This window comes from Toxorhynchites rutilus, chromosome 2 (assembly GCF_029784135.1).
Source record: "Toxorhynchites rutilus septentrionalis strain SRP chromosome 2, ASM2978413v1, whole genome shotgun sequence".
In the NCBI taxonomy this organism is placed as follows: Eukaryota; Metazoa; Arthropoda; class Insecta; order Diptera; family Culicidae; genus Toxorhynchites; species Toxorhynchites rutilus.
In genome coordinates this window covers 181,799,027-181,824,130 of record NC_073745.1, presented here as the reverse complement: position 1 = coordinate 181,824,130, position 25,104 = coordinate 181,799,027, and the positions used below count along the sequence as shown (strand labels likewise).

Sequence of the window (25,104 nt, the reverse complement as noted above, 5' to 3'; positions counted from 1 at the left end):
GACCAAGTAGTGTCGACAGTTGCTTCCTCCTTTGGTCTAGGTGCCCGGATCACACAAGAATATCCGGATGGAACAATAAAAGCTTTACAGCAACGAATAGTAACTACAGCCAGATTGAGAAGGAGGGTTTGGTAATATTGGTATTTGCTGAGACCAAATTCCACTGAAAGATATTCAGACAGCGTTTCGTGCTCGAGAACGACCACAATCCTTTGCTCGCCATATTCGGGACGAAAAAGAGAGTCCCCACGTGCACCAACAACCACGATGAAGGAGCACAACGTATTTACTAATAAATGAATAATAAAATAAAAAAATATCTATATTAAATTCAGTTTTTTATTTCATTTGATCAGTCAGAATACGCAAAAAATTCACAATTCGCAAAGCAAAAAAAAGTCAACTCTAGCAGGTTATGAAATTACCGGCATGCTCGGTGTGCTGTTGATATCTCGTGTCTAGAGCGACACTGAAATACTGAGGTTATTGAATATCTAAGTAGCTCCCAAATAAATAATCCACAACTTATACTATGAAGCTCCTTTCACAGAAAGGCAACAGAAAATTCGAACCGAATCGGTTGTATTAGAGATGGGCGAACGATCACGAGCCGCTCATTCGTCAGAACAAGCGTACGATCTACGGTACTTTACAAATGAACCACGGTAAAAAAAACTCGCGGTTCAAAAGAGTCTCGACTCAAAAAACAACTGCGGTTCAAGAGAGGCTTGGCTTGAAAAAGAGCAGCGGTTAAAAAAAGCCACAGTTCAAAAAAGAGCCTCGGTTCATGAAAGAACCGTGGTTCATGACTGACCGTGACGTAGTAGTAGAACACAATTATTTGTGAAAAATGCAAATCCAAAATGCCCGCCGCCACAAAGTAGCGATGCATATTTTTTTCAAAACCATATCGATATGAGTATCAAATAAACGGGCTTAACTAGTACGACCAAAATTAGTTTCTAGCTCATGTTTGTCATTCCGATTTACATTAAATTACATTGAATGAGCCCTAAAAATAACAAAAAATGTCATGATTCTCAAATACTGGCAAGCATTTGTACAGCATTTGGTACAGCAATATAAGATTAATACGAGCGAACGAAACCTAAGACACATTGCAAATAAGCACACATTACTTTGCCATATATGAACACGGCCCAGACAGAGATCTCTAGGTTGTATGGTAGTAGCGGCGGCGAAAGCTACCGCAGCGAAACAAATTTTCACCTTCAGTTTATCACCGCTGTCATCGCTGGAAAATACGTTCTTCACACCCAGTTTGTGATGCTTTCACGTCACTTTTGACACGGAAACAATGTTCGCAATCACGATATTTGAATGATCGATCGGAAAATAGTCACCGATAAGTTATCAACGATTCATCAGTTATCCGGCTAGCGACCAAACTAGAGGCTTCCTAATAAGCCTTTCTCAAGATCGAGAGTTTGGTTAAGTTTTTCAATTACTAGAACCGATTGAACTGAGAAGGTGAATTCAAACCATCATCATCATCAACAATAAGTCGAAACACTCATAAATTCAAGCTCTTTTCCGGCAAAATCGAAAATTTTATAAATAACTCTACAGAAGAAAGTTTTGGTGGCACTGAGAAGGGCTGTTGGTTTGCGTGGTTTTTTGACCCATTCTTGTTCTTGTGGAAACAACTCACAAGCTGGTCATATGTCGAGATTTGAGTCCTTTGTGCCAATGCACGTAGCGCACTCAGAATGCATGTCATAGCGATTCTACATTTGTTCCGTTATTGTAAAATTAACAATGCTTGCGTGTAGTTCAATTATCAACTCTTTTCACCTGACGACATGGAAACCGACGCAGTACGCAGTAGGTCCTATCAAGCCTCCGCCGGATTAGAGGAAACAAAAAGGTTGAAAAGATCAAAATTGTACTGCGGTTTGATTTCTTTTATTCACATCACACTTTCGGCCTGTTCACTCAAAGACTTCGCGTCGGTACAAACCTCCATGTGTTTGCTTGTTTGCTTGTTTTGTAGTTCCTTCGCCTTTAGCCTTGAAAAGGCGCTAGCTTTAACTTTGAGAGCTTCGCTGCCTCTGTCGTCTGTTCGCTAGTTGGTGAATGAGAGCTCAATTGAAATGTAAATGTTTCACTTCTGCTTTGCGCCTGCGATCCGGTCTAAGCTCCGCACTATGCTGCTTTGTGCATATTCTGAGAATGCATTTTGAGGCGAAAAATTTTGCTTGCTGTGAAAATAGCTGCCCAATCACGACTGAGATAGATTTTCAAGCAGCTATACATATTTATAGATTTTTATGATTCCAATAGTTTGACTTCAACGCATTTTTGGAATAAGTAACGAAAATGACTCACACTAATTTTATTTTTGATTATTATGATTTTATTTGATGATTATCATACGACTTTGTTCAGCCGGTAAACGCTCATGACATTAAACCTCAAATGTAACGCTCTCGATTTCTGAATTTGAAACTTACACCCAAGTACCGACATGAAAGACGTAGTATTACATAGTATTACGTAGTATTACGTCAAAATACACATGTTAGCTATCATTAATATCTGGGAGATGCGAGTCGAACGCTGTGACAACATTTTCAATTACTTAGATCGAAACAAAATCAGTAATCCTGTTCACAAAATGAAAATATTTTCATCATTGATGTTATGTCGAATTACTGAACCGATCCTTATATAAGGTCCCTCCCTGGTAACGAAAATGGCTGTCGAGCACAAAAATGTGTATTTTACAAAGCATCCTGTTATTGTTATGGTGTTAAAATTGTCTGCTTTGGATACTAAAAATGTACCAGGTATTCATTTTAGAGGAGGTCATAACCATCAGAATGTTTAATTGAATCCTAAGCGTATTTGCACTGGCTTACACATGTTTCACGTAAAGGGTCGATAATATTAGGCTGTCAAAAAAGTCCTGCGGTATTTTTTTTGAATTTTCATTTGTTCATAAAATTAGTTACAATCATCTGTTTTAGGTCAAATATGCGCCGTTTTGTTCGATGACTTGTTCCCAACGAGATGCCAACTTCATAATACCCCTGTTATAGAAGCTCGCTTCCTTATTGGCAAAAAACTCGGATAGCCAATTTTCACAGGCCTCTTTTGTGGCTAACTTCTGAATACCTAGCTCGTTCGCCATGGAAAAAAACAGGTGGTAGTCACTTGGTGCAAGTTCCGGACTATACGGCGGATGCAAAAGAACCTCCCATCCGAGCTCCCGGAGCTTCTGGCGCGTCACCAAAGAAGTGTGTGGCCTGGCGTTGTCCTGATGGAAGACAATGTTTATCAAAGATGGCCTCTTCTTCATGAGTGCTACCTTCAAGCGGTCCAGTTGTTGGCAGTACAGGTCCGAATTGAGCGTTTGGCCATAGGGAAGCAGCTCATAATAGATTATTCCTTGACAATCCCACCAAACACACAGCAGAACCTTCCTGGCCGTTAATGAGGGCTTGGCCACCGTCTGAGCCGCTTCAGCGGGCTTCGATCACGACCGTTTACGCTTCACGTTGTCGTAAGTGACCCACTTTTCATCGCCAGTCACCATCCGCTTCAGAAACGGGTCGATTTTGTTGCGATTCAGCAGCGATTCACATGCGTCGATACGGTCAAAGATGTTTTTTTTGCGTCAACGTGTGTGGCACCCATACATCGAGCTTCTTTGTGAATCCAAGCTTCTTCAAATGGTTAATAACGGTTTGATGACTTATCCCCAGCTCTTGGCCGATGCTACGACTGCTACTATGCCGGTCTTTCTTGGCTAATTCAGCGATTTTGTCGCAATTTTCGACGACAGGCCTTCCGGAGCGTGGCGCATCTTCGACGACCTCTACACCAGAACGAAAACGTTGAAACCATCGTTGTGCGGTGGAAATGGAAACTGTATCGGGTCCATAAACTGCACAAATTTTATTGGCAGCTTGAGATGCATTTTTGCCTTTGTCATAGTAGTACTGTAAAATATGTCGGATTTTCTTTTTATTTTGCTCCATATTTGCGACACTATAACTCACGAACGACTTAACCAAACAAAACACTGTCAAGGACTATATTATAGCGCGCAAAAATACCTTTCCAACAAGCTATAGCTATGACTCGATACAATGAATACAACTAGAACTACGCGCTTACAACGACACCTCGCGGAAATACCGCAGGACTTTTTTGACAGCCTAATACGACAATAAGATTGATAAGATTCGGTACTGAGTCAAACTTCACTCTATAATTTGTAGGAAAGGGTTCATCCACCATAAATGTCACATGTATATGATTGGAATGCATGCATATTTGCCAGTAAAATACAGGTCGGACTCGATTATAAACAGTTTGATTTTTTTTTATATTTCAAATATGACCAAGCAAAAAAGTAAACTTTCAACGTTAAGCTGAAATTTTAATGGCCATTACATGTACATTGGTGTAAAAATCGTGATTTTTGAAGATTTTGCTTGGAATTGTTTGTTATCGATATTGCAGCCAAATTAAGAAGTATAGAAGTTGGGGTGTTGGAAGTTGGGTCAAAAAACAAATTGTAGAGCGGTTAGAGAGCTTCAACTTAATCGATAGAAACAATCATGTTTGATATAAATTTTTAGGATAAAATTAATAAAAACACATTGAATATTATTAACTTTTAAGTTTTTCACTTCCAAAATGTTATTAGAATCGACTAATTTTGATGTTCCACTACTAAATATATCCTGTACCAAATTTTCTCATCTTTCAAGCGAAAGCAACAGAATCGACTTCCATAGCGTACTTTTTAATGTAAAGCCAGTTTGAGGCAACAGAGTCCGTAACAAAAAAAAAAAAAGATTTATAACTCTGTCATTGTTGAAATTCGAACATATGCGTTGAAGGATTTTTTTCATCAAATATTATCGTCTATCACTTCTTGAGAGAATCTGAATAAATTTATTTTTTTCATGTGAGAAAAGTGTTTTCTGATTTTAAGGGGATGAATCAAAAATCAAATTCTTCTTTTTTATTCAAAAAACGAATAATGCATGCATTAAAAACGAATGAGAAAAAAAATTAACTCGATTATATACAGGATTCGGTTACAGTGAAAAGGAATCAAAGATTGTATATAATCGAGTCCGCGCTGTATAATTCATTGGCATTCTATCCACTACACAAAATATATTTAAATCATCGTATTCTATGTTGACGAACTATATGACAAACTAAATTGAGAAAGCCACCCACTGCTAGGTCATCGTGTCATCTTTCACCACTCTCTACATAAGCTTTTTTCTATGTTGAAATATTTCATCCAAAGCTCAAGCCTTATGTCCACACTAATACCTTACTCAAATGCGAAGCTTTGCCAAGCACATGATATCTCTTCTCAACTACCCAGAAGAGAGATGCTCGAATGCATGGCACAATTTATTTTCAACACACTAACAATTCAATGTACTAACAATGTAATTTGAAATAACTATCAAAATTTAATCCAACGGTTGTCTTACCTGGGCTCTGACTGCGGCAAGATGGATTTGTTTGGCCCGCAGGTCAAACTTCTTCATTGAGATATCTTCCTGCAGTTCATTTGCTTTGTTATACAGCTGACCTTCTATGCCTCGGATTTGCGTTCGAACTAAAGTGTCTACAGAATCCTACAGAATATGTTTTCAACAAAATAAAGGAAGAACACAAACGAACCTTTACTCAAATTCATCAATAAATCTAAAAGCGGAAAGTATCAACTTTAAAATTACTGGTCGCGAAGTACAATGAAACATTTCAAAGTTAACTTAGGCTCAAATTGAAAGTAAACACCAATATTAGAAATAGAACGATATAAATTACAACAATCATGCTGAACTCGAGTCGAGTCGAGAGATTTAGAGTCAAATTTTCGGAAGAAAGATTAATTATAGCGGAAAGCCCCGGCATGGAATCTTACCTGTAGCTGTTTGATCTGTATTTCTAAATCCTGTGACTCTCGTTTAAGTGCCTCTAGTGACGGTCGCACCTGAATCGACGCTCCTTTCTCAACCACCAACCCATTTTTGAATCCTGGTTGTTCCTGTTTGAGAAATTACATGAATCACATTAGTTTTAGCTTTAACCACAATCAATGCGAAGTGACGACTGTTTGCGAAAAATGTGCAAATCAAATCATAGGCGACACGATGACTTGCGGTGGTTTTTGTTCGTCAACAGTCTGCATGCGATGCATCGGTATTGCCGTTGATAATTACGCTTCGGTTGGGGCCAATCTGCACCTGGTATGGATTGCAAAAACGTGCTATCTAAAGCGCGTTTTGCTAATTCACTGGTATCAATCAACAAGGCAAGTGAACCCGTGATTGAATCAATCAAGGCCGAAATTCGCGATAGCATTCTAGCGGACATCAGAAACGAAATTTGTTCCAATTTGAAATCCCTGATTGATTCCGTTCCGCGCACGCCAGTAGCTTGCTACCGTACTGCGTTTGCACCTTCGGCTGGCACCAAACGTCTACATGAAAGCAATGGTGACGACGATAACGCTTCTCGTCGTCCTGCCAAAGTAGTTTGCAGAGTCGGCACCTGTACCGAGGATACGAATCTGGTTGCACCGGAGCAAGAGACCAAAAAATTTTGGCTATACCTTTCAGGTATCTTACCAGATGTTCCTTACGAAAAAGTTGCACATTTGCCGGAGTAGAAGTTGAAAAGTACCAATTTGAAAACTCTCTTACTTTCATGTCGTACAAAGTTGGGATGCCACTCGAACTGAAGCCTATTGCACTCGACACTGTAACCTGGCCCCGTGGAATTCGCTTCCGGGAATTTGAAGACAACGGAATCAAGAAGCAGGTTTATTGGAAACCAGATGCAACAACACCCGTTCCCGTTCCAGAGGAAGGGACAACATCTAGAAGAACTCCTACAAGTACTCTTCATGCAATCGTAAAACTTCCTCCGTCCGACTCCATTCCACTACAACTTTTTTACCATTGGGTAAAAATCAATCAAATTTTGCACACTTTCTCATTGATGTGTATTGTCTACATGCTGTCAAACTCGAAGTCGTGTTTTTCGATTCAACGAAAATGCAGGTGAACCAACGCGAGTCGAGAGAACAAATTCTTTCCAAAAACCTGGAATTTCCTGACCTGTCACACCGGCAGTTGGGAAAAATGTTGAACATTCACCATTCAACCGTCTCCAGAGTGTTGAAAAGGTTCCACGAGCGGTTGACGTTGGACCACGGCAGAGGAGCTGGAAGAAAACCGGGACCGGAGAACAAAAAGACGGAGGGAAAGGTGAAGCGGATGATTAGAGCAAATCCCAACGTCTCAAGCCGTGATTTGGCTAAAAAGATCGGCATGTCGCAGAGCTACGTCCAGAATGCAAAGAAGAGAGCTGGACTACATATATACAAGGTACAGAACTTCCCAAACCGCGATGAGCGGCAACAATCGACGGCTAATACTCGGGCACGGAAGCTCTATGAGAAGATGCTGACAAAATATGGCTGCTGTGTGATGGACGACGAAACGTATATAAAAGCCGATCTTAAGCAAATTCCGGGGTTGGAGTTTTTCACCGGCAAGAGCAAGTTCGATGTGGACGACAAATTTAAGAAGAAGAAAATGTTGAAGTTCGTCTCCAAATATCTCGTTTGGCAGGCCATCTGCTCTTGCGGACTGAGGAGTGAGCCTTTCGTGACAAAGGGCACAGTAAATGAGGAAACCTACAAATCTGAGTGCCTCGAGAAGCGCCTTTTACCGTTCTTGCAGCAGCACGACGAAGCTCCGCTATTTTGGCCAGATTTGGCATCATGCCACGATTCTAAAAGTGTCATGGAGTGGTATGAGGCCAATTCTGTCCATTTTGTTCCAAAGGACATGAACCCGCCAAACTGTCCGGAGCTGCGCCCGGTGGAGCAGTACTGGGCAATAATGAAGCGGGAACTTCGGAAGAGCAAGAAGACAGTCAAAGACGAGAAGGACATGTTAAGAAAATGGAAAAAAAACTGAGAAACTGGTACCGGATGACACTGTTAAGACTTTGATGGAGGGTATCAAGCGAAAATGCGTTCAATTTTACACTCAAGGCTCCATCGATTAACTTTTCTTTTGATTTTTGAAGTAAATATATGTATAAAACTATCCTAATATTTTGGTTTGATTCTAAACATTATAAGAAAATTGGCATGACATTTTCGGTGTCGCAATAATTTCGTGTTTGCCCTTTATAGCTGAAGACGTAGTAAAATAAAATAATAAGACAAAAATATTATATTACAGTAACCAACAAAAAGGTATACGCTGTTAGAATTTCTGAAGATGAACATTTTGATTCAGTCTTATGAAATCAATGATTGGAATGAAAATGATAGACATCTTCATTAGGTATAATGTAGAACATGCGTAGGGCAAAATAAACATCCAGTATAAAGACTGAAGAAATAATGTTAACATAAGAACGAAAAGTAAAACTACTGAGCTATTCGTTATCCAAAATATAATGTAAATAAATGTATTTAGATTACATGAAAAAAACCACTGTTGTACTATAATTCTGATACATTAGCATACTCACACCATAGTCTGCTAATTCTTCCTCTTCCGTTTGAGCAGCTGCTTGGGGTGGTGCAAATACTTTCTTCGGTACTCTCTGGGCACTGGCGGAAACTGGTATACTACGAACGAAGTAGCTTAGATCCTGCGCTGGTGAAACATTTTTGCATTGAATCGCTAAACTGTCGTACCGTTTCGCTTGTTCTAGTGCCTGTGAGTGAAAAAAAATGGAAAGGAAGGTAAATAAATTTAGTTAAATTTTTTTTAAATCGCACACTAAAGGGTGTATTAATATTAAATTGCATCACCGAAAAAAAACGCTGTAGAAAATACCCATTGGGTATCTTCTGTTGAAAACTTGGGTAGAAATAGTTTAGAGTGTATTGTTTACTCTGTATTTTTATCGCTGTCAGTTTCTCGAAAATTGGTAAAAAAGGAGGTCGAACGGCGGTTCGTCTCGATTCTGAGCCTTCTGCACTTTGTACGTATGCAGTCCCTCTCGGTCCTTGGCTCTCCGAACGAAAGACTTGGGCAGATTCAAGTTTTTGACCACATCCCTGACCGAAGCATTGAGATTCCGATTAAACACTTTCTCGACACGCTTGTGATCATGACCAATAATAGAACGTCCATTCTGACCGCATTTCTCCTTCCGTGAGATACTCAGCGTTTCGTATCTCACGGAAGGAGTTCTCTCCTTCCGTGAGATACGGGGACCCGGAAATACCTAGTACACCCAGATGCTGACGAAGCCTCACTGTCTCATCGTAAATTATTAGACTTACGTCAAGGTGGACTTCCGGTAGCTTTTGGGGCTACTGTTCTTCACCACCCAGCATAAGTTTGATGTTCCGGTTGAAGTAAGGAAGCAGAAACATTCTAAGTTTGCCAAGAATACATGATTTGGCAAGCGATCTGCTCATGTGGCAAATGGAGTGCGTCGTTAGTGACTAACGGGACTGTAAACGAACAGATCTACAGAAGGGTCTGCTTCCTTTGTTGAAACAACACAAGGCCCTACGATATTCGTACCGAATTTAGCTTCGTGCCATTATCCAAAGGATGTCCAGGAGTGGTACGAAGCCAACGGAGTCACTTTCGTACTCAAGGACAAGAGACCCCCCTTCACTCTCCTCCACCGCACCGAAACTAAGGCCCATCGAAAAATACAGGCTTATTATGGAGCAGGCACTACAGAAGCATCTCATGGAGGTCAAATCTGAGCAAGACATAAAGAAAAAGTTTTCGTAGAGAAGCAGCAGCAGCCAGATGTTGTACAAAACCTTATGAGTGTAGCGTAAGATGCGAGCATATGGTTATGGTATTATTGAAGTTGAATGAAATAAATATGTCAAAAGCTTACTAATAAGTTATATTTTATTGTGTGAAACTTTGAAAATGATCGTTCAACTAGGTAATTTTCTACATCCTTTTTCCGTGATAGTATGGACGCACTGTTTATTTTACTGCAGCGCCTCTAGTCGTCGGATCTGGAATGATTTGACAGCAGTTTGTTTTGAAATGTTTCTGCTTTCAATGCTGAAATATTCGTCATCATTCATTTTACTTCAGAGAAGTTATACTTAATGGAAGCAGCGAACCGAATATTTATTTTAATCACCCGCATCAAAAATCCGACGTTCAAAATTCGTGAAGTCGTTAAATTAAATAGATCGACGGTGTGCAGCCTTCTCAAACATTCCCGTGAGCGGCATACTATCGATCGGTAGAATCATAGCAAGCATCGTAATGCAACTAAGGATCGGAAGTTGCATTTGAAGGTGTTGAGAACCATTAAGGTTGATATGGTTATGTCACTAGCAAGTTCAAATTCGTTTTTGCCGATGGATTCGCAGAAAAGTTTACTATCTGGCAAGGCATTTGCAGCTGCGAAAAAAATCAGGTTTTCGTGACAAACTAGAGTATAAATTCCAAATCATACAAACAGAAGTGCTTTAAAAAAACGTACTTAAATCTTAGAATGGACCTGTAAAGTTTTGACCTGATATGGCAAGCTGCCACTACAAAGGAGAAGTACTACAGTGCTTTCGAGACAACGAGGTGAAATTCTTGGAAAAGGACATCAATTCACCGAATTGCTTTCAATTTCGCCCAATTACGAAATATTGGGCAAAAATAAAGTCAAAAAGAAGTTGAATAAGAGTGGAAATGTGACTCGGGATGAGACAGCGATGAAGAAATAGTGGCACAAAATGGCCGCTTAGGTTAGCCAATAGAGTGTCCAGAACATGGTGAGTAGTATTCGAAATAACCGTGCACGTTAAGCGATATAGAGAAGCTTGAAATTGAGCATTGGCTCAACATAATTTTTTTTTCTAAGAAATTCATATCATCCTAAGGCATTGCAAGTGGAGACTGAAAAGAAGCTAGGGATAGCTCGACCAGAATACTTGTAAATTTAACTGTTTAACAAATGATTATGACGAGATTTTTCCATGTTGTGGCAGATCTCTATGCATGTTCAGATTGACACGATTATATCCTAGGTTGAATGAAGGGCCTGAAGTATCGGTAGAAGTTAGGCTTAGGTTTGCTCAGCTGTCTGGTCTCTAAAACGATTAACAGATCGTTGTCGGGTACTGACATATGTATTCGGGACAATTGCTGATTGCTCAAAGGTCTTCCCGGGATGGAAATTCTTTTGGCATGCCTTGGGACAGTTAGTGGGCCTGAAGTGTCGGCTAGAATTAGGCAATTAGTAATTAGGTTGCTCAGCTGCCTGGATTCGAAAGCGATCGCATTAGCAGATCGTTATCGAAAATCTAGTAGAACGAAAAATTCCTTTTAAATTCCGATCGGTCAAGTGTCTTCCAGGTTTGGAAATTCTCTTGACATGCCATATTTAGCGTTCAGATAATGCCTTCATTTGTTCTTTTGATTAACAATCTATGCCAGTGGTACAACCGGACCGTTTTATGTTTATTTATTTATTGACATCTTTGACACAAAGTCATACAGATTGGTTACGGACACTTTGTTTTTAACTTGCTTACTGGTTGATTTGATATTATAAAGAAACACCTCCATATAATTATCCACAGGGGGTCATCGTAGCCTAATTAGTTGCGTGTCCGCTACTAAGCGAACAATCATGAGCCCTCAAAAATTCGGAAGAAGGATATGGCAATCATCAATTTGCACGTGGAGTTTGAAGAGAACAACGTATTTGGCCGTTACGATCAGAGATGAGTGAAAACGGTGGGCTGTTTGCAGAACTTTGTAGATACGACATGGTAATTAGGAGATCGCTCTTTCCGCATCGACTAGTCCACAAAGCCACGTGTGTTTCCCACGATGAGTATACCGAGAACTCTTGGTCAGAGATTTTTACGTTTACAAAATGAAAAAAGCATATTCTTTATAGGCACCACTTTTACAGTTCAAATATTGTTATTGAATAAATTAAATGAATGATACCAAAATCAACTTTAGTTGTTTCTTTTAACTCCCTGAATATTTTGTGATAATCGATTAAAAACATGAATTTTGAGAATGAATTTTGTGTGTGCGGATTTTAAACGGTACACCCTTTACCCGACTCAAACACGCCCGGAAGATCTACTAGGGGTTCCACAAAGCTTTAACATCTATACGAAATGCATTGTGCGGAAGCTGTGTATAGATTAGCTCCTTCACATCGATTGATATTTCAAAATTCCTGCTACGGAATCCTAGTTCAAAAGTAAAAACTAGTTTTTGCAAGCCTCTTTTGAGGCCAACTTAGTATCACCAAGAGCGTTTTGCATGGACCGGAAGAGATGATAATCACTTGGTCCAGACTATACGGTGGGTGCAATAGGGCATCCCATCCGAGCTCCCGTAGCTTCTGGCGGGTCATCAAAGCTGTGTGAGGCCGAGCGTTGTCCTGGTGGAAAACAACACCATTCCTATTGATCATTTCTGGCCGCTTCTGGTCAATCGCCTGCTTCAAAAGGTCCAGCTGCTCACAGTAGAGAATCGAGTTGAAGGTCCGGCCATAGTTGAGCAGCTCATAGTGGATGATTCCCTTCCAATCCCACCAAACATTCAGCAAAACCTTCCTGGCCGTCAATCCGGGCTAGGCGATGGTTTGGGCCGGCTCACCGGGCTTCGACCACGACTTTTTCGCTTTAGGTTGTCGTACGTGATCCACTTTTCATCACTAGTCACCATCTTCTTCAAAAACTCGTGTGGCACCCATACATCCAGCTTTTTTTGGAATCCAATCTTCTGGCAATCTTTAAATGGTTCCAAACGGTTTTATGGTCTATACACAGTTCCTGGCCAATCGAGCGAGTGCTCACATGCCGGTCTACTTGGATGATTTCAACGATTTTATCGGTTTCCACGACGATTGACCTACCAGTACGGGGTGTATCTTCGACAGTCACTACACCAGGACGAAATCGATCAAACCAACGCTGTGCTGTGCGAATCGTTACAGTATCGGGTCCACAAACTACAAACACTACCTCGCAGGTAGTAAAAACGTAAAATATGGCGAATTTCTTGCTTGGTGGACTCCATCTTTGACGCGCTATAACTTGAGACTGAAAAGGACAATCACAACACTGTCTAAACGACACTAGTAGCACAGATTGTCGTCTTTAAATAGTCGTATAGTATGGCCCGATGCGATAAGTACAATACAAGATGTGTTCAAGTGTTGCTATATATTGACAATATATGACATTTCTTTTTCCCCAACCCAATACTTAGTTTCAATCAGTATGTACTTACTTTTGCAGATATTGCCTCTGCGCCTTGCAGCACTGCTTCTGCTACTATATTGCACAAGTCATTGTAGATTTCCTCGAGTTCTTGCATCAACTGGGGAAGGGTATCGCAATGGTAGGCCTCCAGCATGGCGTTGGTTGCATGCAACTGCTGTACGTATGCATTGTGGGAATCGATATATTGCGTCAGTGTTGTCTGTGTCGGGTTTTGACGATGCGAAATAAAGCACTGCTTATATTCAATTCGGCACTTTGATAATTTCTCTTCAGTCTTCGCAATGATTGTATCGAATGATTCCCTGTGAGTGAACACTTTTCTGCTTTGAACCTTCCTGTAGAACGAACGTTCTAGTAACGGCCGGGCCACCTAAAAACGATGATAAGAAAGTTAACTACGAATATCGAAAACCAAATGAAGAGTTTGCTCAAAAGAGACGTTCTTTAGAATCATTGAAGAAATGATTTCGCACTCACTTGTCTGGAAAGTGAACTGGCGACCTCAATTGTGGCTTGAGAATCCGTTTCTATTTCTTGCAAAAATGTTTCCCAGGCGTGAAAAAGATTCGATTGACATGCTGGTCTGAAAATATAGAACACAAAATGAGATTCTGAATATACTTAAATGAATGCATTGCTTTGGAGTTCTCAATAAATTGAACAAATATTTTTCAGAACTGATATTTTAAGAACATATATAAAGCACAAAGTACAAAAACGGATAATATAGCTATGTGTAGAGCAAGTGGCTAATTTGCCGGTCGTGGTTGATTGAAGTTTTCATTGTGTTTAAATCACTGCGCGCAACGTCAAACGCTCTATTTCATTTCGCGATTTGATCTAACCGCGTTTTTGTGCTGAACATAAAATTTGTTCTGTAACAAATTGTATATATATATATATATATATATATATATATATATATATATATATATATATATATATATACCCCTGTTATAGAAGCTCGCTTCCTTATTGGCAAAAAAACTCGGATAGACAATTTTCACAGGCCTCTTTTGTGGCTAACTTCTGACTACCTAGCTCGTTCGCCATGGACAAAAACAGGTGGTAGTCACTTGGTGCAAGGTCCGGACTATACGGCGGATGCAAAAGAACCTCTCATCCGAGCTCCCGGAGCTTCTGGCGCGTCACCAAAGAAGTGTGTAGCCTGGCGTTGTCCTGATGGAAGACAATGCGGCCTCTGTTTATCAAAGATGGCCTCTTCTTCATGAGTGCTACCTTCAAGCGGTCCAGTTGTTGGCAGTACAGGTCCGAATTGAGCGTTTGGCCATAGGGAAGCAGCTCATAATAGATTATTCCTTGACAATCCCACCAAACACACAGCAGAACCTTCCTGGCCGTTAATGAGGGCTTGGCCACCGTCTGAGCCGCTTCAGCGGGCTTCGACCACGACCGTTTGCGCTTCACTTTGTCGTAAGTGACCCACTTTTCATCGCCAGTCACCATCCGCTTCAGAAACGGGTCGATTTTGTTGTGATTCAGCAGCGATTCACATGCGTCGACACGGTCAAAGATGTTTTTTTTTGCGTCAACGTGTGTGGCACCCCTACATCGAGCTTCTTTGTGAATCCAAGCTTCTTCAAATGGGTAATAACGGTTTGATGACTTATCCCCAGCTCTTGGCCGATGCTACGACTGCTACTATGCCGGTCTTTCTTGGCTAATTCAGCGATTTTGTCGCAATTTTCGACGACAGGCCTTCCGGAGCGTGGCGCAGAACGAAAACGTTGAAACCATCGTTGTGCGGTGGAAATGGAAACTGTATCGGGTCCATAAACTGCACAAATTTTATTGGCAGCTTGAGATGCATTTTTGCCTTTGTCATAGTAGTACTGTAAAATATGTCTGATTTTCTCTTTATTTTGCTCCATATTTGCGACACTATAACTCACGAACGACTTAACCAAACAAAACACTATCAAGGACTATATTATACCTTTCCAACAAGCTATAGTATGACTCGATACAATGAATACAACTAAAGGGTGTGTCACATCAAATTGCATCACGGAAAAAACGCTGTAGAAATTTAATTTTTAGGAATTATATCTTCAGCTTTGGTTTTATAATCAGATAAGAGTGTATAGATCACGTTGGCCATGCTTCACTGTCAATTTTTCGTAAATTTGGAAAAATGTCGTCGAACGAAAAAGAGCGTCGTGAATTAATCCTGTGCACTCATTTCGAGAATCCGGAGTTGTCACATCGGGACATCGGTAAGATGCTGGGAATCGTCCAATCCACGGTCAGCAAAGTACTAAAACGATACTTCGAGAACCTAACCATCGACCGGAAGGTGAAGAACGGCAAAAATGGATGCTCCGTCAGTGATAAGATCACAAGCGCGTAGTTAAGCAGTTTAGACGTGATCCGAGAAGTTCGGTCGGGGATGTCGCCAATAAGCTGAATTTGTCAAGTTCATTCGTCCAGCGGACCAAGCAGCGGGAGGGCCTGCGTACATACAAGGTTCAGAAGGCTCCTAACCGCGACGAAAGGCAAAACATGGTGGGGAAGACGCGAGTCCGGAAGCTGTACACCGAAATGCTGACGAAGCCGCATTGCCTGGTAATGGACGACGAAACCTACGTCAAAGCGGACTTTCGTCAGCTGCCGGGCCAGTTGTTCTTCTCCGCAGAGGAAAAATTCAGCGTTCCGGAGGAGATTCGCAAGCAGAAACTATCCAAGTTTGCCAAAAAGTACATGGTGTGGCAAGCGATCTGCTCTTGCGGAAAGCGGAGCGCCCCCTTCGTGATTACCGGCACGGTAAACGGGCAGGTTTACCTTAAGGAGTGCCTACAGAAGCGCTTACTACCACTATTGAAGCAGCACGAGGACCCGACCATCTCCTGGCCGGATCTCGCTTCGTGCCACTATTCAAAGGACGTGTTGGAGTGGTACGAAGCCAACGGGGTCACTTTCGTGCCAAAGGAAATGAACCCGCCCAACGCGCCGGAGCTTCGCCCAATAGAGAAATATTGGGCGATTATGAAGCAGGCCCTCCGGAAGAACCCAAAAGTTGTCAAATCGGAGGCGGACTTCAAGAGAAAATGGATTTCTGTTCAAAAAAAACTACAACCTGACGTTGTACAGAACCTTATGGACGGGGTAAAGAGGAAGGTGCGAGCATACGGGCTTGGGCTCGATGTATGAATAAAAAGAAAATGTCAAAAGTTGTTTAATAGTTATTATTTTACTGTCTAAAATTTTCAAAAGGATCGGTCTACTAGGCGAATTTCTACAGCGTTTTTTCCGTGATGCAATTTGATGTGACACACCCTTTAGAACTACGCGCTCACAACGACACCTCGCGGAAATACCGCAGGACTTTTTCGACAGCCTAATATATTAGCCTAATATTATATATATATATATATATATATATATATATATATATATATATATATATATATATATATATATATATATATATATATATATATATATATACATACTATAGAAGACTTCGCAATCGTGTTACCCATTTGATCAATCAAGCCAAGTTGGATTATCTCTCTTCGGTATTCAGAACTACTGATTCTAGCACAGTGAGCACAGAGCTCTTGCCAATTCTTCCGATGATTGACAATGGGTTGAAATTCAACATGTGTCGTCACGAGTATACATCTAACTTCTGAACTTTTTTCCATATCTTCTAATGCTGTTGGGCTAGTTGGACTGCCTTTGAAGTTTGTGAAGCTAATCTTGCCATATGTCATTTCTTACGTCTTACTTACATCTTCAACCTGATTATTTCAACTTTGAAATACCCTCGTATATGAAAATCATCGAAAGTTATACCAATTTGTAATCGACCCAGAGGTTCTGATTGAAATGCGTTGCACAATCCTGTTCGTTTTATGTCAGTCCGTTTCAATGATGTGTTCGACTTATTTGACTTTAATATCTCTTCGGACACCTTTTACAGACGACTCACTCGTAGATGAAATCTTTGTATTGTTTTATTTTGTTGGACCATTGTATTTTGATTTAGTAGTGTCGTTTAGTTTTAAGAAAATCATTAAGACCAAGTGTGAGTCAGATGGTTTAAAGAAAAGAAAAAAAAATAACCTTTGTCCGGTAAGCATTCCCTATCGAAAGCATTTGAGAAAATTGTTAAAAGCCAAATTCAATCATTCATTAATCGCTTTGATTTGATCAGTCTTTACCAATCGAGTTTCCGTTCAAATCATAGCACTACTACGGCGCTTCTAAAGGTTCATGATGACATTCATCGAGCCATTGATAAGAAAGGTACAGCAATTCTGATTCTTATTGATTTTTACAAAGCATTCGACAGGGTTTCTCACGTAAAATTGCTGAAAAAATCGTCCAGTTTCTGTTTGGATTTTCTAGCGCTGCCGTGTCTCGAAGGATTCAAGTCGTAGAAAGTGACAGTAAACTTTCAAGTCAAACCAACATACTATCTGGTGTTCCCCAAGGATCTGGAAAATGATATTTTAGACTACGTTGATAACGCTACCAATCTTGGAGTGATATTTCAAAATAATTTAGAATGGGATAAACAAATCAATTATCAAAGTTCCAAAATATACGCTAGTTTACGCCACTTGAGGCTCACGGCTGGGATGTCAAAAACTGCAGTAAAAATAATTGTAAAATATAGACTTTTCTTTCACGAACTTTTCGGGAATTTTCTAGAAATGAATTTTTACGGTTTGCACAGTAGGCACAACTGTAGTTTTGCTTCGGACGGGGGAAACGATCGAAAAAACATCCGAAGGGATTGATGGTTTATAACAGACTAACTTTTATTGGATTCTCGTGTATATATGAATGTATGGGAAAAAATCGACCCTAAAATTTCAAATAGTTACCGTATACAAAATGTTCACCACCTCGAAAAAACACCCTATGCCAAATATTAGCTCAATCGGACTTAAGGGAGAGTGGCGCAAAGCGGTCAAAGTTTGAGTTTATTGAACATCGAAAAATCACCCCAGGGGGGAGTAAAGGAAATCGAGGTTTCGAAATTTTTTTTTGGATTTTGAATGTCTTAAAATTGCATGAAACGTCGAGGTCAAGTGTCATCTCGAATTTTTTTTCAAAAATCGACACTCTAAAAATTATTTTTTTTCGGAATATTATAAGTGTGTTAGGGTTGTTCGCAAAATTAATTCATTATTTCTATTTCTTCATATTTAACAATAATGCTTTTCAAATCGCTGCTCCTCCCCCATATTACACACGGCATTCTGATGTATCAATAACAACATTAGATAGAATAAGGGTGGCTGTGAACTGCTGTGTCTGATGGGTATTTCAGAGCAAACTTCTTGGTTGCAAGTTTTATGATTTTATTAAAATCCTTTATTTTTTGACAACCTATATTATTATTCTCAAAGTCCCTTGGTATCTTCCCGTCGCAGTATTTTCCAATGAAATAAAGAAAATTAAAAAAATATTCAAGGTATTTTTCTTACATAGAAGATAGGTAACTAGGCATTTTTAAAATATATTTTTTAAAAATTGAACTGTTTGTCTTTCATTTTGATTGACTACTTGGGTTGACATTGATCGAATAGAATTTGCATTGGAAGATAATATTTTTATGATCAGCCTATTAACACTTCACGGACCGCTCACGATCGAATGAGTACTATCTCGAGAATGTGCTTTCGGTCCTTCCAAATAACATTTTTTCTATTTTCTTGAAAATAATTCATTTCTCCCATACAACTTGGCCTATAAATTTTCTCAGACCCTTTTCCGATTAATAATCATCCGCTAACTTTATACAAGTCAAAACGTGCAGTCTCAGGCGTATGTCTTACAGATTTCTTTCCGGTCCTTAATATGTTAATGCGCAAGAAAACATATCAAAGGATAACCTTAAGAGAAATTAGTCTATTAAAAATATAAGTTTATCCAGCTATATTTTGGGGATGCCGAAACATGTGCTAAAAATTAACTTTGGGCATAATTAAGATTCACTCCAATTCCAATACTAGAAACAAGTGTATTTTTTTGACTAAGTCTACATTACCTACCTTTCTTTCCTGAGTTCGCCATTTCGTTTCCTGTAGTTTGAAACCAGAACTTGCAATGCTTCGGCGTGCTGTTCATAAAGTTGAGCTAAAGTTTCGGTGAAGTCGGAGACTGGAATTAAATGAGATATAATGATTAAATTAATTAATATTGAGGAGTGTGGGTATCATGAGAAAAGATGTTGATTTCATTGTTCGTTCAATTAGATTTTTCGTATTTTTTTCATGCTAAAAAAATATAAGGAAGACTAATTGAATACATTTCACACTCTCCAATAATACAAAATCACGGAATACGGATTTTTGTGGTGATGGTAATGTACAGGGTTTTCCAACTTAAAATTCCGAAAGTAAATTGAAATAAAACACACTTAGAATTCGAATTTCGATGAAACTTTTATTTCAAATTAAAGTTTGGTTTATGCCATTATGTGTGAAATACAACATCATTCAAATGATTCACATTCACCTTGATCCGGAACAGGTAATCTTCGATGACTTTTCGGCACATATGGGGCGGTATCTCGGTCATAACTTCACGAATGTTGTCTTTCAAATGTTCAAGAGTTTGCGGAGAGTTGGCATAGACACGGTCTTTCGCATAACCCCACAAAAAAAAAGTCTAGCGGGTTCAAATCGCATGATGTGGACGGCCAATTGACATCACCAAAACGCGAAATTATGCGTCCCTCAAATTTCGGTCGCAATATGGCCATGTTCGGTCGTGTTGTGTTGCACGTGGCGCCGTCCTGCTGAAACCACATGTCATCCGTATCCATATCTTCAATTTGTGGCAAAAAAAAATCGGTTAACATGCGGCCATAGCGCTCACCATTCACAGTTACCGTCTCGCCGTTCTCATTTTCAAAGAAATACGGCCTGATGACTCCACAAGATCATAATGCGCACCAAACAGTGACTTTTGGCGGATGCAATGGCCTCGTAACAATCACGTGTAGATTTTCTGAGCCCCATATACGGAAATTTTGGGTGTTCACATAGCCACCGAGCTCGAAATGTGCCTCACGCTGAAGAAAATTTGATGCGAAAATTCTGCATTTGTTCGTTCACCCAATCGACGTATGCCCGACGCATTCCATGGTCACCACGCTCTAATTTTTGTACCAGTTGGGCTTTATATGGATGTAGGTGCAAGTCCAAATGCAAAATTCGCCACGCCGCACGCCGCACACCGTGGAATCGAAACATTCAGGTCATCCTCCACACTGGCAGCAACAGCAGCAATATTTTCGGCCGAACGCACATTACGATGATGCACAGGTATCACAATATCCGCTACGGATTCAGTTTGTTCGAATTTACGCACTACATTAGCGATTGTGTCCATGACGACCAAAATCCGTCCGTAATGCTCGAAAAACATTTGCCGGTTTTCATTTTCATTTTATAGTATAATTTAACAAAATTAACACGTTGTGCGATGCTAAAACGATCCATATTGTAAAATGGCAGACATTCAACTTACGATATGACGCTTTGGTTGACAGTCGAAATGGAAAACCCTGTATATACCTTTTTTTTCAATTTATTCGAAGACGGAGTCATATTAATTCTCTCCTATAGCTTTATCGAACAGAGCAACTTGAAATGGTACAATAACAAAATGCACTTCAAACAGCAGACACAGCGTCGAATTCAACAAGAATTATCATGTTGTATGAAATTATTTTCTCTCAAAAAAATCGAAAACTTAATCTGCACAGTAGTAATTATATCGTAAAATATATATCTGTGTAATTTGTGCTGTTGTTCGAAATGAATGCCTTGGGTCAAAGGACAAATCAGTCAAGATGGACGCATTGCAAACATAATCTTTTTCTGTTGGCCGTTTATTTTTACAAACGAGGCGTAGCTATTAATGACAAAACTGACGTTGCAATCTTTTTTCATTTTAATTTCAAACCCTTTTGTTTGTTATTTGTTTTTCTTCTTCTTTAGTCACAATTTCCCATGCGATTCTCACATTGTCTAAACACAATTATAAAGGACTTAAATTTCGGTAATTAAAACATACGGTTTGATAACCCCTTTTTTTGGTGGTTGTAAAGGAAATTTGGAAAATCGATTTTTTTTTCGATGCCAATTGACATAAAAATGCATGAAACGAAGTGTATCTGTATTGGCAAACAAAATATCGTGTCGTAATTATTTGCATTCAATATGGAATGTATATGGAAGAAACAAAACAATGTTGAAAGTACTCACGGTTGCATGATAAAGGGTGTGTCACATCAAATTGCATCACGGAAAAAACGCTGTAGAAATTTAGTTTTTAGGAATTATATCTTCAGCTTTCGCTTATAATCAGATAAGAGTGTATAGATCACGTTGGCCATGCTTCACTGTCAATTTTTCGTAAATTTGGAAAAATGTCGTCGAACGAAAAAGAGCGTCGTGAATTAATCCTGTGCACTCATTTCGAAAATCCGGAGTTGTCACATCGGGACATCGGTAAGATGCTGGGAATCGTCCAATCCACGGTCAGCAGAGTACTAAAACGATACTTCGAGAACCTAACCATCGACCGGAAAGTGAAGAACGGCAAAAATGAATGCTCCGTCAGTGAAAAAGATCACAAGCGCGTAGTTAAGCAGTTTAGACGTGATCCGAGAAGTTCGGTCCGGGATGTCGCCAATAAGCTGAATTTGTCAAGTTCATTCGTCCAGCGGACCAAGCAGCGGGAGAGCCTGCGTACATACAAGGTTCAGAAGGCTCCTAACCGCGACGAAAGGCAAAACATGGTGGGGAAGACGCGAGCCCGGAAGCTGTACACCGAAATGCTGACGGAGCCGCATTGCCTAGTAATGGACGACGAAACCTACGTCAAAGCGGACTTTCGTCAGCTGCCGGGCCTGTTGTTCTTCTCCGCAGAGGACAAATTCAGCGTTCCGGAGGAGATTCGCAAGCAGAAACTATCCAAGTTTGCCAAAAAGTACATGGTGTTGCAAGCGATCTGCTCTTGCGGAAAGCGGAGCGCCCCCTTTGGGATGATCGGCACGGTAAGCGGGCAGGTTTACCTTAAGGAGTGCCTACAGAAGCGCTTACTACAACTATTGAAGCAGCACGAGGGCCCGACCATTTTCTGGCCGGATCTCGCTTCGTGCCACTATTCAAAGGACGTGTTGGAGTGGTACGAAGCCAACGGGGTCACTTTCGTGCCAAAGGAAATGAACCCGCCCAACGCGCCGGAGCTTCGCCCAATAGAGAAATATTGGGCGATTATGAAGCAGGCCCTCCGGAAGAACCCAAAAGTTGTCAAATCGGAGGCGGACTTCAAGAGAAAATGGATTTCTGTTCAAAAAAACTACAACCTGACGTTGTACAGAACCTTATGGACGGGGTAAAGAGGAAGGTGCGAGCATACGGGCTTGGGCTCGAAGTATGAATAAAAAGAAAATGCCAAAAGTTGTTTGATAGTTTTTATTTTACTATCTAAAATTTTCAAAAGGATCGGTCTACTGGGCGAATTTCTACAGCGTTTTTTCCGTGATGCAATTTGATGTGACACACCCTTTAATTTGAGCCAAAATTCTCATGAAACCATTCAACTGGTTGTTTTTTAACAGATGACAATTATATAGTGGCATTTAAAAGTTAGTAATTTTTAATGTGTAATTATTAATTGTATATGTTTTTATCAATCAAATTAAGCTCTCAAACCACTCTACAATTTGTTCTTTGACACCCAGCTTCTATCTTTGTTAATTTCGCTGCAAAATCGTTATAAACAATTCCTGGTGAAAATTCAAGCAAAATCTTCAAAAATGCGTTTTTTACCCCCACTGTACTTATAATAGCCGCTTAAATATCCTTAATGTTGAAAGGTTACATTTTTCTCTTGAAATAAGTCATATTTGAACTATAAAAAAAATTTCAAACTGTATATAATCGAGTCCGACCTGTATGGGGATGGTATATATATATTCAATCTAAAAAGTAACCCACGCGAGGAGGCGATCTGGCGTAGTCGTAGCATCCAAACCTTTCATGCTAATGGTCATGAATTCAATTCTCACTCCCGACATTCTTCCAAAACGGAAATAACAGCAACGAACCAGCCAAAAGTGTTGAAAGTCACTATAATAGAGGGAAAAAAAATAACCCCCGTAACCCCCGTCAACTCTCCGGATGCTTTTTGGAACATGAATTTTAGTATAGTTAGGCACATGTTAAAGTTCGTTGAATAGAAAGAAGTTACATGGATCGTATGATTTGGACGTGGTTGATTTTTACGAATAATCAATGCATTGTAAGTCATAAAGTTATGCAGAGTCGTCGATTTGTTTCCCTCAAATATTTTTCGTTAAGTGTTCCACGTAATGATCTCACTACAAGAATATTACTCATTGTTCACTGTCCGGTCAGATATTTTATTCAAATTTCGATGCTGATCGGTTTCCAGGACCAATAGCCTCAGGATCACTCTTGATATTATCATACAATTATCTTCTTGATAGAGTAACGTTTGCATTAAAAAAATGGACAAAAATTGCTGATTTTCAATGGGTTTACTTCGCACGCACTGACGAAACTACATCAATCATCAATCATAGTAACCCATGAGTCAACAGAAAAAAAAAATTGAACTCTAATCGTGATGGCGAAGACAGTGAAGCTACTCCGTTCAGAAGTGTGCGCATTCAATGTAAGGACGCCGGATACGCCCGTTAAGGCATCTACAACATCTTAGCACTACTTAGCACTTAGCACTACTTAGGACAACAATCAGAGCATCGAAAGAAAGTCCGGTTCCGGACGGCCGACGACACCCTGAGCGACAAGAAGCTCCAAAGGATGCTGAAAAGGAAGATCGAAGGAAAAGTGGCTACGTCGCTGCGTGCTATACAGGAAACGGAAGTTCCGTCCACTGGTCTCGGGGTTGTAGGAAATGACGCAGCGGCAGCGGCTGAATAAGATGGTCAAGTCGATTTTCCCGACGAATCGCGACGTGGCGGTGGTGATGGTCGACGAGATTTATTTCACCCTAGATGGCAACGACTATCAGGGAACTTTGTATTTTACTTCCCCCACGAAGGAAGTGAGCTCCGAAGTGAAATTTATTTCACACACCAAGTTCCACAAGATGTGATATGTAGATATGATATGTAGTGCTCCCGTGGCCGAGTGGTTAGCGTCAAACCTAACATGCCGGGGGTTCGGGTTCGATTCCCGTTCTGGTCGGGGAAATTTTTCTTCAAAGAAATTTCCTCTGACTTGCACTGTGGTCACGCGTATTCTAGAGCTTGCCACTCAGAATGCATTCAAGGCGTGTTAATTGGCATAGAAATCTCAACTAAGTACTAATGAAAATGACGCAAGTAATACTACGTTGAGACGGCGGAGTTCCTCTAGGAACGTTAGTGCCATATAAGAGAAAGAAGAAGTTCCACAAGACGTTCCCCAAGAAGTTCCCCAATATCGATATGGTACCCAAGTCGGCATTCTCAACACAAAATATGAAAACATTGGCAACTTACCAGTTTTAACTAGCTTGAAGGTTACACTGTTGTGAGATTTTAGTGCCTCATTTAGGCCAGGATGACCTAGATCCTTGAGTACTCCAGAGGAAGTCATACTTCCTCCGAGAGGCCGCTGCGATATGAGGTCGGCACTTGTCCCTTCTCGTTTGCCGAATATACTACGATGAGATTTTGATGATTCTGGAAGTACGAAAAGCAGTTTCTGATAATTACTTGCAGTTTATTGATACCGTTTCTTAATGATCAATCACGGACACACACACAGCTGAAAATGTGTTATTCACGCCATCAACGCGAAAGTTAGTACTTT

The 25,104-nt window shown here is 40.2% G+C and overlaps 1 protein-coding gene across 11 annotated transcripts in view; it reads right to left on the bottom strand.

The window, feature by feature from the left end:
• LOC129764288 (uncharacterized) overlaps positions 1-25,104 on the bottom strand; it is a 193,166-nt gene that overhangs the window by 100,916 nt on the left and 67,146 nt on the right. For 10 of the 11 annotated variants that reach the window (XM_055763209.1, XM_055763215.1, XM_055763216.1 and 7 more), the window contains 7 exons: positions 24,792-24,974; positions 19,297-19,405; positions 13,745-13,850; positions 13,275-13,637; positions 8,557-8,745; positions 5,927-6,049; positions 5,490-5,636 (listed from right to left, as the gene is read on the bottom strand). In XM_055763209.1, the coding sequence (XP_055619184.1) occupies positions 5,490-5,636; positions 5,927-6,049; positions 8,557-8,745; positions 13,275-13,637; positions 13,745-13,850; positions 19,297-19,405; positions 24,792-24,974 (1,220 nt within the window). The remainder of the gene's footprint in view (positions 1-5,489; positions 5,637-5,926; positions 6,050-8,556; positions 8,746-13,274; positions 13,638-13,744; positions 13,851-19,296; positions 19,406-24,791; positions 24,975-25,104) is intronic. The other variant, XM_055763214.1, reaches the window with a different exon arrangement.